Source organism: Chrysochloris asiatica, unplaced genomic scaffold, assembly GCF_000296735.1.
Source record: "Chrysochloris asiatica unplaced genomic scaffold, ChrAsi1.0 scaffold00454, whole genome shotgun sequence".
Lineage (NCBI taxonomy): Eukaryota > Metazoa > Chordata > Mammalia > Afrosoricida > Chrysochloridae > Chrysochloris > Chrysochloris asiatica.
The window spans coordinates 233,688-249,859 of NW_006408972.1; the positions used below are offsets into that span (position 1 = coordinate 233,688).

The 16,172-nt window shown below is 48.7% G+C and overlaps 1 protein-coding gene across 1 annotated transcript; it reads right to left on the minus strand.

Moving 5' to 3' along the window:
* Positions 1-118: 118 nt before the first annotated feature.
* Positions 119-14,709, minus strand: LYAR (Ly1 antibody reactive). The gene is made up of 8 exons (XM_006877279.1): positions 14,588-14,709; positions 10,830-10,944; positions 9,085-9,192; positions 8,905-8,988; positions 6,711-7,116; positions 6,236-6,328; positions 870-955; positions 119-253 (listed from the first exon to the last, which is right to left on the minus strand). Exons 1-8 carry the CDS (start codon positions 14,707-14,709, stop codon positions 119-121), a joined length of 1,149 nt encoding a protein of 382 aa, XP_006877341.1.
* Positions 14,710-16,172: the final 1,463 nt, after the last annotated feature.

Here is a 16,172-nt window from a genome sequence, read left to right on the forward strand (position 1 = left end):
AACTTAAAAAATACAGTTTTGGGAAACAAAATGCACGTTGTTAGAATTCATGACATTTTTATAAACAGTGAAAGAAGTCAATGACAGAATGAACTCATTTCTGAAGTCTGAAAAATGTTCATTTCAAAAGCTTGACTTTGTCCTTTAGTAGCCGGAAGGCGGGGTTCTTGCTGATTTTCTTGTTAAAAATGACCAGGAGCTCTTCTTCGGGTCTGGGACGTCCATGCGTCACGGCGTAGTACTGAGCTAAAACCTTCACAGAGAAAACAAGCGTCAGGAGGGTGCAGATGATGTGTAAAAACAGCCTTTCTCTAACCAGGGGTGGGCCCATGGTGAAGACACAAAACAGGGAGAGGAGAGAAGAGGCTCCGGTGCTGAAGGCCTTGTGGAAAGTCGCCTCGCTGAGAAACCACCCCCAACAGCCCTAAAGCCCTGCTCGGCGCTAGGCCCAGGGTGGCCGGCTATTGGGAACAGCCACCGCCTCACTTTACAACAAGTCCGTAATGTTGGGACTGCCCTGGCTGGAGAAGTGTGCTGCGCTTTTGTCTGATTCTCTTCCCACAGACCTCCAGGGGCAACGTGTGGAGCAGCTTGACAAACACTCAGATCGACACACACACACACACACACACGGTCATCTAGACAAACAGTGCACACACTCTATAGACACACACACACTCTTCCCAGACTTGTATACACATAGCCTCACACATACATGCATTCACACACACCCCCACACATGTACGCTGCTCCCATAGAGACACACTCACATACACGCTCTCTCACCCACAGGATTTCAATCACACTTCAAAATGAGGATCGGACATTCCGCACGTGTGAGATACCTGGGGCATGTTCAGATCCCATACCTTTTTCTTTAGCTTCTTGACAGCTATTTCATTGTCTGGGGCTTGTTTGAGAACTGCTTTAATAGTCCCTTTCCAGTTGAATTTACCTACAACACACAGAAAAATCTCTAAAGTGTTGTGTCATGCTCTGCTACCGGGATAGCAAGGGAACAATTTCTGCAAGGCCTCTTTGCGAATCTGGAAATGACCCTCCAGTAATCAGGGCATGTAGGCACCTGAAGCCGTGACTGGCCTGTCTCTTCAGAGAGGCCAGGGGCACTGACTAGCCCACAGAGTAAGTGGCTCAACAAGGGTCCTGTGAGCGCCACTCCCGTAACAGACAGCAGGTGTCAGAGGGGAACTGTGCTCCTCCACGGGGCCGTCAATGGTGAGTGTCCACAAGTAGATCACCAGGTCTTTCTTCTGAGTTGCCTCGGGGTGAGCTGGACCCTCCATCTGTACCACACCAGGGACTCTTATCTAACTAGTCACCACACAACTTTCTAGCTCCTGGAGGAGGGAGCAGATACACCTTTCTCTAGTCCTCCTGTGATGTACGAAATCAGTCAAAAATTATCCGCATTCCGGCTGCAGAAGTCAACTTTTAGGGTTATAGGGAGGATGCGTTAACACCTCAAACTGAAGTAGTTTTTGCAGAGTGCCAGCAAGATGCGTGGGGACGGGGCTGGTCAAAGGAGATGGGTATAAGACTCCTATGGTTCAATAGTGAATACTTACTATCAGGACTGATTGTCAGTGCTGCAATGTAAAGGTAGACAGATGCTTTATAACAAAAGGAGGGGAGTGGCTGATCTTGCAGTCCAGGATGGAGGACCCTGGGACCATCAAGGAAGAAGAGTGGAGTGTGGAACCCTATCCAGAGAAGCAGTGACACCAGAGATGGAGGCAGAGACGATGATGTGGAGACATGGAGTAGCTAGGGACTCTGAACTCAGGGAGGGAGAGGGGCTGTGTGCTGATGGCTGGGGGTCAGGCTTGTGGAATGTACCCTTTGGTTGTTTGAATGTTAATATATTCCTAAGTGCTTTGGTGTACATCCAAAACAAAAACAAAAACAAAAACAGAGGGAATGGTGGAAGTCAATGCTGCTGAATGATGGTGTGTGGAAGAGATTGTAATCATTGCAGTGAAACAAAATACGATGAGTGTAAAGCTGACGTTCTCCCATGGAAACTATCACTCAATTCACAACAAAAACCTTCAAAAATAAAAGAAAAAAACAACTCAAAGCATGTACAGAATAAATACTCTCAGAAATACAGGAATGCGGGGGACCTTCCTCAAGTCACTGAAGAGAAGTAAGAAAGACTACCGTTCTTAAAAGCCAAGAAAAGGTTGCCACAAAGAAAGAAACGATGACAGCCACCAGGAATGGGATAAGGAGAGGATACGTGCTGACTTGGGGCGTGACTGTCTGAGTGTGTCTCTTCCAGCCTCAGTCTTCGTAACTACCACCAGCCAACCCTGTCCGTGGTGGGTCTGAATAAGAAAAGGTAGGAGATGAGGCTAACAAGACGATATGCTTCAACTGAGAATGGTTGGTAACAGTTATTTTGTGATTGTGAAAACTTACAAGTCTAACATGGGTATAGCGGCTGTGTACCATGGAGTTGGTTTAGACTCAGCTACCCAGTACAGGGTTTCCAAGGCTGTGAATCTTTATGGGAAAGCCTCCGTTTGCTCCAGCACAGCGACTGGTAGACTTGAACTGCTGACCTTGTAATCAGCAGCTCAGCTCGTAATCCACTATGCTAGCCGGGCTCCCTAAAATGAGTATAAAAGACGCCATTTCGGAAGCAGGAGTGGGGATCCCACTACCATGAGAGAAGAGCCAGCAGGGGAGCACATTCTCGGGGACCTCCCCCCCCCCCCCCCGTTCCTTGTGCATCTCCCCTCAGGGTTAGAGAGGAGCACAACACAGAGTGTGGGCCTCCCAGCCTACGGAACAAGTCAAGCGGAGTGACTCTGGGCAGGAAGTAGGCTGGCAGAGTGGGGTGCCTTCAGGTACATCACTGGGGGAGCTGGGTTTGCTAAGCCATGGAGCTAGAGACCAGGGCCTTCAGGCTGAAGCTGATGAAGTGCTGTGTCCTGTGGGCATCTCAGCAGCCAGATCGAGGGGCTGAGGGCCAGAGAGGGAGGCCAGCCTGTGGGTACGGCAGGCAGGAGAGGCTGTCCTGACAGGAGGAACTGTGCCCTAAGCATTTCTGAGCCTGAACTGTAACTGTTAACTTCCCTAATAATCCCTGTAACCGTGGGTATAGTATCACCCACTATACGAGAAGCAGAGCAGACGTGCTGCTCAGTTTTGTCACCCGTGGGGTCCAGTGCAATGGCCCCAGCCTCATGGAAGGAAGCCCAGGGCTATGCAAGCAAAACATCAAAGTAGCCTGGGAAGTACCTGTGATTTCTACAAAGGTTACTAGGGCAATTTTTACACTAATGGCTGAAAGGAATGTGGAGGTGGTGGCTGTGTGGCATGGAGTCGATTCTGACTCATAGCAACCCTGTGCAGGGTTTCCGAGATTTTAAATCCTTACAGAAGCAGAAAGTCTCACTGTATTCCTGTGGAGTGACCAGTATATCTGAACTGCTGACCTTGTGGAGAGCAGCCCAGTTTATAATCCAATAAAGCTGTTACAGGATTCACATGGGGCAAAAGTCTTTCTGATTAAACATGATGTCTACAGGAGGCCAGGGCCTACTCGATCCACCTTGCCAGCCCTATACATGTGTGATAACAATGAATATTGGGTGTCATGATTTCAAAGAACTTACAAGCCTGCCTTCAGCCTAATCTTGATTGGCTATGCTAACCGGGGAGCTAGGAATTGCCCAGAAGGAACAGGCTTTATTATAAACCAGAGGCCTGTGTCTAGGTGGGGACCCAAGCCCCACCCAGAACTGCTGAGAAAACAGGTTTACCTGTGAAGACCAGCAGGAAAATAAATGAATCAATAAAGAAAGAGTGGCTTTAGCAGAACCCAGCAGAATAAAGAGTTATTTGATAGTGTGTTGTTAGGTGCCGTCGAGTCGATTACAACTCATTATCAACCCTGAAGAGGGTTTCCAAGTCTGTAAACCGTAACAGGAGCAGAAAGCCTCATTTTTCTCCTACAGAGTGGCTGGTGGGTTTCAACACTGATCCTACAGCGACACTGTGAGCTGGTGTAAACTGCTGCACCTTGATGGCTTGCTCTGCACTGGATTCTGCTTGTGATGCAGATGCTCCAAGTTCTAACTAGGAGCATGCCTGTCGCCAGAGTACTGGGTTAACAGGGATGGGCAATTTCAATTGGAGGTCCAAGGTGGGAGGAGACAAAAGCATGAAGTGGTGGGCTTACAAGTTTTCATGGGTGTGCTCAGTGAGCATGACTGTTCTGCATGTATGCTAGAAGAGCCAGGAAGTGGCCTGGACTGTAGACAATGATTCACTATGTCTCTTCTAGCCTTAGTCTTTGCAGCTGCCACCAAACTATTCTTTTTCTGATGGGTCTGAGTAAGAAAGGGGTGATGGGACTCACTTCTGAATGACTGATTACAATAGAGTTCATTGTGACTGTAAAAATTTAGAACCCTAACCTGGGTATAAAATGAGCCATCCCAGAAGTATCAAAGAGCAAGGAATGGAGCGCAGCCTTTGGACTCTGAGATATCCATGCACTGAACCTGCTGGACCCAGGGACAGGAAGCTATGACAACGGAGGAGGGACAGAGGAGCAGCAGCAGGACCCAGAGCAGCAGACACAGTTCTGGGCTTCCCAGCCCATGGAGCAAGTAAAGCTGAGAGGCTTTGGGCCAGAGGTTAGCTTGCAGAGTGGAGTGCTTTCAGGCACTTAATTGGGGTGGGGTGGGGGCTTTGAGAGAGGAAACAATGCATTTGAGCTATGGTGTTGGAGGAGAATATTCAAAATACCATAGACTGCCAGGAGACCAAACAGATCTGTCTTGGAAGAAGTACAACCAGAATGCTCCTCAGAAGCCAGGATGGCCACACTTTGTCTCTCATACTGCAGACATGTTGTCAGGAGAGAAGGACATCATGCCTGGCAAAATGGAAGGTCAGTGAAAAAGAGGAAGATCCCCAACTAAGTGGACTCATTCCATGGCAGCAACACTAGGCTCAAGCCTAACAGTTGTTAGGACGGGCCAGGACAGGGCAGTGCTTGGTTCTGTTGTGCACAGGGTCGCTTAGTCAGAAGCAACACCAGGCTGAGGATTACGGGGCAGTGGTGTGTCCTGGGCATCTATCAGTAGTCCTAAAAGAGCTTTGTAACACTGCCCGGGCAGAGAGGCGAGATGTGCTGACTAGAAGAACTGTGCCCCAAACACTTCCGACCCTGAACTGTAACCTGTTAAGTCTCCTAATAAACCCCATTAACTGGGCGTAGAGTGCATGAGGTCTGTGTGGTCCTGCAATCAATTCTCAAACCCAGACGGAAAGCAGAGATGGTTCGATGCTCATCTTTGCAGAAGATAACACAACACGACCTTGGGGAAAGGAAGACGTGGGGAGGGACTTACAGAAACCCCACAGCTACCACCCTCCATGACTGGGCACGACTTAAGGCGTTCCCACAGGCCTGGGAGCAAAGCGAGCTGTCCGCTCTCCTGGCTCTTACAGAACGTAAGTTGGAAGTTGTCGCCAGTGCAGTATGGAAAATGGAGAAATGAAACTGTCCCTATCTGCTGGTAACAGGGCTGTCTATATAGAAAATGCAAGCAATCTGCCATAACTCGATGAGAACAAATCAAGGATACAGAAAAATGGATCAAGATCAGTTGTTATTTCTACACACCAGCAAAAGAACCACCTCATAGACACAAAGTGGTGTGGAGGTTCTTCAGTGTGTTTGTATGTAGTTAGGGGGAGGGGAAAGTAGGGCAAGTCAACCTAAAAAAATAACCCAATAAAAACCGTACTCTGCACTGGCTATTACTGAAGCGCCATGTGGGAATCCTGGGGCTGTTCTGACTGGGAGCACCTGGGGCTGAGATGGAACCAGAGGAGGAGCCTAGGGGAGGAGGCAGCATTTGAGGGGGCCCTTCAAGGACAGGGGTTGGCAAGAAGACCCCTGCCCCAGCCAGGGGTAGAGCAGGACTAGACCCAGGGAGGCATGAAAAATGGGCTGGGGGTAAGGAGCAGGATCTAGTCTGAGTTCCAAAGAGAACACACGTTTCTGGCCCAGACAGTATCTTCAGAGACACTGTGAGAGACTGCAAAACGGATGGCAGGCCACGACCCAGGCACACACCTGGACAATGTGCTTTGCTTTCAACTTCAGGTGCTCACTGTACGCTGCCTCTGGAGGGTGTGTGACCCAGCAGCTGGTCCCTGCACCGCCACCCCAGCCTGGAGAGGTTGGTACCTTTCAGAGCGGAGTCACAGTCTGGCGACGGCATTCCGCCCTCACTGTCGCCTGCAGGGAGCTTTAGCTTTTTCTTTGTAGAATCAGCTTCTCCTGAGGGTTTAAGACAGATGGAAACACGGACAGTCACAAGTGCACCTGACACTGGACAAGGGTCCCCACGAGCCAGGCGGCTGGCTCCCTCCCAGGTCCCGTGGGCGGTGCCCTGCAGTCTAGGGGTGTGGCAACAGGCCTGCAGAGAAGCCACCTGGCCCCCACACACATGTTGCTCTTCCCCCAACATGGTTCCAGATTCGGGGTCCCAGGGTGGGAGGCTCGGGGAGGGTTCCGAGAAACTCCTCAGCACCAGGTCAGTCGCAACTGTTTACACCGCTTCAAGTATCTACCGAGTGTCGGGGTGCAAGACAAAGCGGGGTGTGTGTGTGTGTGTTTGGTTTTATTGTCACAAACCCCAGAGCATAGGTGAGTGGCGTACCTTCAGAATGCTTCCGTTTTCGGGTTCCAGCTTGAGGCTCTTCCTCCGCGAAGTCCTCCCTCAGAGCCCCATCTCCGTTGACAGTCCCCTCTGTGGGGCCCTTGCCTTTAGCCCTCTTCTGGCCTTTTCTCTTGGCTGTGCCGTTAGACTCCGCGCCGGCAGCCTCCAAGGCCTTCTTGCACTTCTTTGCCTTGCGGCTCTCGGTGTTTTCCAGTTTCAGCTCTTTCTTCTCTTTTTTTCTGTTCTTCTGCCGCTCCTCCTTCCTTTCTCTCTTGTTCTTCCTTACCTCGGCCTGCTTGGCCGGGCCCTCATGCGTGGGGCACGTTGGCGGCCTGGCGGAGACGTCCTTGTGCGGCTGGGGCACTGTGTTGAGGGGCTGTTTCTCAGGCTCCTCACTGGCTGGTTCCTTAGTATTAAAGCAGAAAACAAGAAATTCATCAGGACACAGCCTGGCCACGGCTGCTCACATCGCCACACAGAGCTCCTGGAACGGGTTCAAGATAAACAGTGCTGCGATTTATCATTCCCTAACATAGTGGAGTCCTGGTATGGTGCGGTGCACTAAGGTGTCAGACTGCAAAGTCGGAACTGCAAGATCAGTGGTTCAAGCTCACCATCCGCTCCTTGGAAACCCTATATAGAGTCATTATGGGTTAGAATCAACTCGATGACACTTAACAACAACAACAACATAATGGAGGACTCCTGGTGTGGCGCTGTAGGGTCAGCACTGGACTGCAAACCCCAAGGTTGGCGGTTCAAATCCACCAGCTGCTCCTCAGAAACCCTAAAGGGTCGCTATGAGTCAGAACTGATTCGATGGCACTTAGTAACAGTATCAATATAAAAACAGAACTAGCTGACATGAAGCACACACACCCCAATTTGTGTGTCAGAGTAGACCAGTGAGCCACAGTGTTTTCAATGTCTAGTTTTTCTCCTTCAGGAAGATTTCCAAGCCCTTCTTCTGAGGCACCTGTAGGTACACTTGAACCTCCAACCTTGTGGTTCATAGTTGAGGGAGCACCTAAACCATTTGCACCACTGATGAAAGCGGACTCCGGAAAGGAGCAAGTACAACAGGAGTAACGGAACATTTCTTTAGTAACAATAAGACCCACCACATGGCCACAATTCAGCAAACCGAGACTTTCCAAACGCACATTTTACATTTTATTTTTCTCACTATCAAAGTATTTTGATTGAAAGGCAGCTGCTTTCAACACTCACATGGGATGCTCCCTCCATCAGACGCGGGGTACTGGTGCCCTTCCAGTGCCACTAAATGCTGGGGATTAGGGACAACGCTTGGGATCTGCTTTCATACTTTCTAGTTAGCACCCTCGGCTGAAACCAAAAGGCCCAGCAGAAGAATGGCCTGGTAACCTACTTCCCAAAAGTCACTGAAATACCCCACAGGACAGTTCTACTCTGAAACACATGTCACCAGGAGCCACAATCAACACGCGGTAACTGGCTCTGACAGCATGTAGGGTAAGCAGTGGACTGCAAACCACAAGTCCGGCTGTTCACACCCACCAGTTGCTCCCTGGGAGAAAGACGAGGCTTTCTGGTCCTGCAAAACCTAACAGTCTCTACGTAGGATGGTTGTTGAGTCGGAACCAAATCTAAGGCACCTAACAGCAACAAGACAGTGCCTCGTCACTCCCTGACCCCCACCTGCACCGTCATCTCTCCCCCCATCACAGCACCGTCACTCCCTGTGTGACTGACTTAGGTACTCGGGTCGGATCTGCAGTAAACACTGAATGCTGCTGTTACCGTTAGTGGTCGTGGCTTCGATTCTGACTCCCGGCAACCCTGTGCTCAGAGTGGAACCGTGCCTTCCGAGATACCTCTGGGTGGATCTGAAATGCCAACCTTCCAGCTGGCAGGTGAGTGCCTAACTGATGGAGCCATCTCGCTGTCCACCTTTGCTGAATCAGGACAGCGATGGCAGGGAGCCCAGAGAGTGCACCCCGAAGTGCCCCGCTGTGGTCAGGATGAGCTCATTTGTTTCAGTAGCTTTCTCCACAAAAACAGGGGACCCTCCTCGGTCACACTTCCTGGAAGTGAAGGCACAGAGAAGCTCTGGGAAAAGGAAGACCATCTAGAGCCCCGAAAAGACGCCACCCCATTTCATCCGCATGTGTCACTTCTACCACACATCTAAACAGCGAGCTGGCCCACTTACGTTCCTGGACGCTTCTGAAAAGAGTTCCCACACCTGCTCCAGGACTGACTCACTGTGGATTTTTAAACTGTTCTTCATCCAGTTCTGGAAGATACAATAGCACAAGCTGCTCACCCGTCCTCACACTCGTGGGCCCTCCACATGTCTGCACTCGGGCACCATGGGACGCTGAACACATACCTGGAATTTTGCCTTTTTCCGTGGGATGTTGTCGAAAGCGCTAATCTGCTCTAGCAGATGCCGCACTTTGGGGCTGACATTGGGTCTTTTGATCAATTCATTAATTTTCTACAAAGGGAGAGGAAAAAAACAACATAAAGGAGCTGCACTCGAATGTCATAAAGGTCAAACTGAAAAGGCCTCAATAGGGCCAGATGGTTCCGTCTCGCAGCCCAAACTCTGTGATTATGTTTGTACGTAAAACACACAGATTCACACCAAATGTCTCCTGGCATCACTGTAAGCAGGAGTTAGTCAATCATTGCCTTATGGTAAGTGAGTCAAAATAGTTCCAGACAATAAATACAGCAACATCAAAAAACCCTAGTGGTAGTGGTGATGGTGATGGTGGTGGTGGTTATGTGCCGTGGAGTTAGTTCTGACTCACAGTGACCCTGTACAGCGTTTCCAAGGCTGTAAATCTTTACGGACGCAGAAAGCCTCATCTTTCTCCCGCGGAACTGCCGACCTTGAGGTTAACAGCCCGATTCGTAACCACTATGCTACCAGAGCTCCTTAAAAAAAAGAACCCCTAGCTAGTACTAAACCTTAAACCAAAAATAGGTCCGGAAGGCTTCTTAAAACTGAACAATAGTTTAGCTCAACTAGTAAAAAAAATGTCTGCCCTGAGCATTTTATTCTTCTCAGAACAATCAATATGGGATCAAAGGGACAAATGAACCCCAAGATTAGAGAGGAAACTTAGGAGGCAGTGAGGTTATGTTCACGGGGGCAGGGACAACTCAGCATAGAAGGGTGAGGACGATTGCACAACGTGAAGGATGACATCAACATCACTGAGCTGGACACACAGAAATGGTGAGTTGGTTTATATTCCGCTGGGATATTTTCAACAACAAAACTGCTTTCAAATTCTACAAACACACAAAACCCTAGTATTATAAGTACTTGCTCTTCTGCAAGGATCCCAGGTGGTGCTGTAGGATAAGCACTGGACTGCTAACCAGAAGGCTGGCAGTTCAAACCCAGCAGCCGCTCCACAGGACAAAGAGGCTTCCTGCTCCCGTAAAGAGCGGCAGCCTCGGAAACCCTATCCAGGATCACTGTGAGTCAGAACAGACTTGAGGGCGGGACACTTCTGCTCTTCTGTAAATGGCTGTTGTGAAGTGCTGATGAGCTGGTTCCAATCCATAGCGACCCTGTTGTTTCTGAGCGGTAGTGAGTGGTGTGAACCACTGACCTTGCGGTTAGCAGTCCAGTGCGCATCCTGTGGTACCACACCACTCAGAGCATCTCTCAGTCAGGCAGGGGGGGTTTCACTGTGTTTAGATACACACACTAGCCTCCTGTCTGTGAAGTGGTCTCGTTTCCAGCCCACTCTGATGACAACCACACTCAAGACTGACCAACACGGCCTGGCATTCGCACGTCCCGTGATCACTCCAAGCAGACAAGATTAGAAAGCTTCCTTTGTGTCTCTCAGCCAAGGGAAAGCTAGTGACGGCATTAGCCATCATCAATCAAACAGTCCTGGATGAAAGACAACAGACGTAAACTGCAAGGCTAGGGGCATCAGAACAGCAACCGACTCTCACAGCACGTTTCCAGTGCTCAAGCTCAGTCCACCTAGAGACCCAAGGGCCCTGCTGCTGGCTGCACAGACGGCACGTTGACTTGGCCTCTGAGGCTTCCAGACACAGTGGGAGCTGGATGGGAAGCTACCTGAAGCGTAACAGAGACTTTACCTGAATCCAGGCCTGCTGCTTAATATCACCTTTGTGGGTTTTCCCTTCATAACCTCTGCCACCGTACTTCTGGTCTTCACTGATACATTTCACGTGGTTTCTGTAGTCATCGCCCCTTCAGAGGGAGAAACAAGGACACCGTTAGATGGACACCAACTGGAGGCTCAGCCTGGTGCGGGTCAGCATCTCACATGCGCCTTCAAGCTGCTGCATTGCACAAGTGTCTGTGGCCAGAGTCCCCCAAGTTGGCCACTATGTTCATAACCTCCTGGGAGGGACCACTTGTCTGCTGCCTGCAAAGCCACCACTAACTTTTCACCCTGGACGTCTGGTGTGGCATTGCAGGATCAGCACTGGAATGTGAACCACAAGGTCAGCGGTTCAAGTCCACCAGCTGCTCCTCAGAAACCCTGGACAGTGTTGTTACGAGTTGGAACCAGCTTGACAGCACTTAAGGACAATTTGTCACCCACTTCTCAAAACATAAACTGTCTTAAACCAAATGCTCATGCAGCTGTGTGCTGCTGCTGCTAGGCTGAATGAGAAAAGAATTCTGTCATCAGGTGGTTTTTCGACAGCACACACTGAGGATGAAGAGCCGTAAAGTAGCCCAAGTGAGTCAAATGGCCAGAGTTCTGAATAGTGGCGTCTAGGGAAAAGAACACAGGTTCTTTATTCTACGAGGGGCTTCACAAAGTTCATCAGACAGTATTTCTAACGTTCATTACTGTTGCAGTAAATGCTCATGCTCTGCTATGAAATCATTTATATGCGTGTTTAATTTTCTTAGCTTTTCCTGGGTGTATAGTTTAAACAGGACTCCTGGTGTCGAACTGTGGGGGAATGCACTGGACTGCAGTCAGTTTGAACCGCAAGTTCGGCAGTTCAGGCTCACCAGCAACTCCTCCGAAACCCTATACAGGGTCACTATGGGTCAGAACTGACTCAACTGCACTTAACAACATAGTTTAAACAACAAAAAAGTCTACTTAAAACCGTAGTAGTAGTCTGCAGTTCTAGCAAAGAGGAAACTTATGGGGTTAAACTTGGTATTCTCTTTTACAGAACCTTCTAAAAAATTATTTTTATGTTCTTTTTAATAAATATTGTGTATGACACCTTTAAAACATCCATGTTTGGATCAAAACAAGACCCAGCTTTATTTTCTGCTTGCTGCAAATTAAGCAAACCTGCTATAATAAAAACAAAATGAAGAGGGAAAAAACAAGTTCATAGGGATGGTGGAAGGCAGTTAAAGAGAATGGAGTATTTTCATTGATCTTTGACCAGTTCTATGGGGGTCCTTGGGGCAATGCTGGGGTAGACTGAGGGCCAAACCCCCCAAACAGACACAACACAATTTCCCTGTTTTATAGCCCAGACTATTCCTGAGGAGTCCGTCTGACCACCCACATTTGCAGTGGTCCAAACGCTGAAAACCCACTGTTCTGCAATGGGATTCAATGGATGCTCCCAAACCTCACAGAGGCAGATGCTGGGGCTGACCCAGCCACTCGCCAGCTCTTCAGCTGAACCCGCTGTACAGCCAACAGAAAACCAGAGAGGTTGGCTATTTGCCAAGAGCCCACTTGACAGAACTGGGTGAGCATGCCACCACCTGTGTGTCCCCTCACCCTCTCAGATACCTTGCTTTCCTGACTGTCCCTGTGATAGTGTCAACTTGTTATGTGGTTTGTAAGTTAAGACCTAATAGTCCTCTATGATGAAGTCCTAGTGTGGGGCAGTAGAAGTATCGGATTGCTAACCGTAACCCTTGTTGTTAAGTACCGTTGAGTCGGTTCTGACCCATAGCGACCCTGAACAGGGTTTCCGTGGATCAGCTGGTGAACGTGAATCACTGACCTTGCAGTCCAGTGTGTCAACCTGCAATGCCACACCAGGACACCTGGAAACCTTACAGAGGGTCGTTGTGAGTCAGAGCCAGCTCAACCACTGCACTTAGCACCACCACCTCCGCCATCACATGATCTGACGGGAGCAGCCTACGTGTGGTAAACCCTCCCTTCTTTAGGACTAGATTGTATCTTGAGCCACTCTACTGAGACATAAAAGGAGAGAGAAGTGAGCAGAGAAAGTGAACCTTCCTCCACCAAGAAAGACGAGCTGGGAGGGAGCATGTGCTTTGGACTTGGGGCCCCTGTCCTGTGAGGATTCCAGATCCAGGGAAGACTGATGCCGAGACATGTGGAGCTCTCAGGGAACGCTGAGCCTACAGAAGCTAGAAGGAGACAAGGACCGTCCCCCAGAGCCCATGCTCCCATAGTGGAGTCTAGCCTCAACTGTGACAGAATAAATCTGTCTGTGAAAGCCATCCACTAGGGGTGTTCCTGGGACAGGAGCACAGGGGAACTCGGACTCCCCTCATAGGGGAAGGGTCTCCTGACAAGGGAAGAGTCACCTTCTTTTCTGCAGAGACCCCTCACTCCTCTTCTAATTGAAATCTCCCCCAGTGTATAAAGTTAGTTGGTATTCTGGTTTATAAATCTTTTATTGGTGAGGAGTCCTGGTGTGACACTGTAGGATAAGCACTGGACCACAAGGTCAGTTAGAACCACAAGGTTGGTGGTTCAAAGTCACCAGCCACTCCTCAGAAACGCTATGAGTCAGAACCAACTTGACAACGCTTAACAACAACAATGGCCGGCACAATACCCCTAAACTAGGAAACTGGCTCCAGGGTCCATGAAGCCTCATTCTACGTGCTGACTTTCCGGGCATGGTAACCATGGCAATGAGATGACCCCGCGGGTCCTGACTGAGCAAATGTGCAACCACACTCCCTTTCCCCTTTCTAACGTTCCCCACGGAATCTTCTGGCTTTTCTTTTTGGTCACTTCATGCTTCCCCCTCAAACCAAATCTCATGTTTTCTATTAAGTCACATCCCACTCATGGTGTCCCGACATGAAGAGCAGACTGCCCCAGAGTTTCCCTGCTGGGTTCAAACTGCTGGCCCCTTAGTCAGCACCCAAGTGCTTTGACCACTGCATCACCAAGGCTTGGTGTTCTCTTGTTCAACTCTTAAAATTTCCTTTAAAAAGCAAAGAGGGCTTTAAAAACTGTTGAAGCATTTTTAATAGAATTGTAACAATTTTAAGTGATGGCCTTTTCTCAAGGGTCCACTTCCTCACTTTTTTTTAACACTTTTATTAGCATTGTATTTTAAGCTTAATGTACACCAAGCCATAAGTTTTTGTTTCTTCAGAGATCTCTTTTTCTTCTCCTCTTCTGCTTTAGGTACAATTTGTTCCTTTTCAGTGAAGCTCATTTCAATTTGGCAGGGGGATCCGACCATGAGCTCGGTAAGCTCAGTGGCGCATCTCAGGGGCTTTGTTAACCTGGATGTGCTCTATGACCAGAGAAAGCTACAGCTAATCCCTGGAGTTCTGTATTGCTCTCTGCATTTCAAAGCACGTGCAGCAAAACTTCAGCGCTCTTTCTGAGCCACCGACTCCGGGTCCATCCCCACTGGTGGGCCCGGGCATGTCTACCAACACCACCATTGGGACATCGTCAGTGCACATTACTTCTGTAAACTGACACCTTTAAGGCACTTGGTGACTTTCCGGATATGCATACCCATGGATGGCCTGGGCAGTGAAGTGAGTAGTGATCCATTTTAGGAGGCTACCTCAGACCACTTATGGGAAGACTATCTCACTTTTCACACATTGTGGGCCCAGGGCCTCCCCAGTTGTCTGGACCTGCACTATGAACCTACACCCAGCAGGAGCTTACCAGAAATCTTTACCACAGTCGATGCAAGAAAGGCATTCACAGTTCCTGCAGACGGCCACGTGCTTTTCCACCTGTACCTTCTTCACCGATTCACCACATGCATTGCATGTAAAAAACACCATTTTTAGCTAAATGATTCAGTAGTCTCTATCCAAAACAGGTTTTCAGTCTTGTCCTATAAATAAATAAATAAATAAGATAAGACAGAGAAATTATTCAGACAGATAACTTTTGTTCTTAAAGTTTTTATTGTGAACTGAGTGATAGTTTACATAGGGGAACATCGGTTTTACACTCATCGCTTCATTGCAACGATTGCAATCTCTTCCTGCATCATCATTCAACAGTATTTGCTTCTAGTCCCCCTGGGTGTTTTTTGGAATGTACACAAAAACACTCAGGACTATATAATCATTTAATCAACCAAAGGGCACCTTCTGCAAGCCTGCCTCTGGCCCCCAGCACACAGCCTTTCTCTTTCCATGAGTCTAGAGTCCTCAGCTCCTCTAGTTCTCCACGCCTTCATCTCTCAGCTAACTTTTAAACCGTAATTCCATATGCACAGAGCAGAATTACAGCAAAGGAGAGATGTACATCAAACTCTTAACACCCTGGGTCAGATAAGTAAGCAAAAGTCTCCTGGAGAATGGGCACAACAGCTGCCATCTGCTGACTAAATGCTTACCGAGTCCTGGACACTACCCTGAACCCTGAACCCTTCACAGCAGCCCTGAAAGGATGGGCTCTTGCAACTCAAGAAAAACACACACGTTAGTTACCTGCCCAAGGTCACATAGAGGCACACCTGAGCTGGCTTTAGAAACAGAATAGCCATGGGATGTTAAGCGACCGACCTTAAATGATATACACAAGTATGTACGTGTCTGTGGTGGTGATGGTGGTAGTGTTAGGTTCCAACTCCTAGCAACCCAAGTACAAGAGAACGAACCACTGCCCGGTCCTGTGCCATCCTCACTGTCACTGCTGTTGGAGGTCATTGTTGCTGCCACCACGATGATGCGTCTCCCTGTGGATCTTCTCTGACTGACCCTCCACTTTATAAAGTGTAATGTCCTCCTCCTCCTCCAGGGACTGGTCCCTCCTGATAACACGTCCACAGTACTCAGACACAGTCTCACCATCTGGCTTCTAAGGAGCACAGATCTGTAGGTTCTTCTGGTAGTCCACAGGCCTTTCAAGATCCTTCTCCAACACCATATTACCAAGGCCTGGATTTCTCCCTGGTCTTCCGTATTCTCTGTCCAGCTTTCACATGCATATGAGATGACTAAAAATACCAGGGCTTGGGTCAGGAACCCACTCTAGTCCTCAAACTGACAGCTCTGCTTTTTAATACTTTAAAGCAGTCTTTCGCAGGTTTAGCCAATGCAATACGAAGTTTGATCTCTTGACTGCTGTTTCCGAGTGTGAATGTGGATCCAAGTACACTGAAATCCTTAACAACTTCGATCTTTTAAAATATAAATATATATGTACAAGGGGGCTTAAAAAAGTTAACGAAAAAATTCCATTCACTTTTAATTCCATTCCCTCACAAAAGTTTTGAAGTCCCCTCATTTTTGCA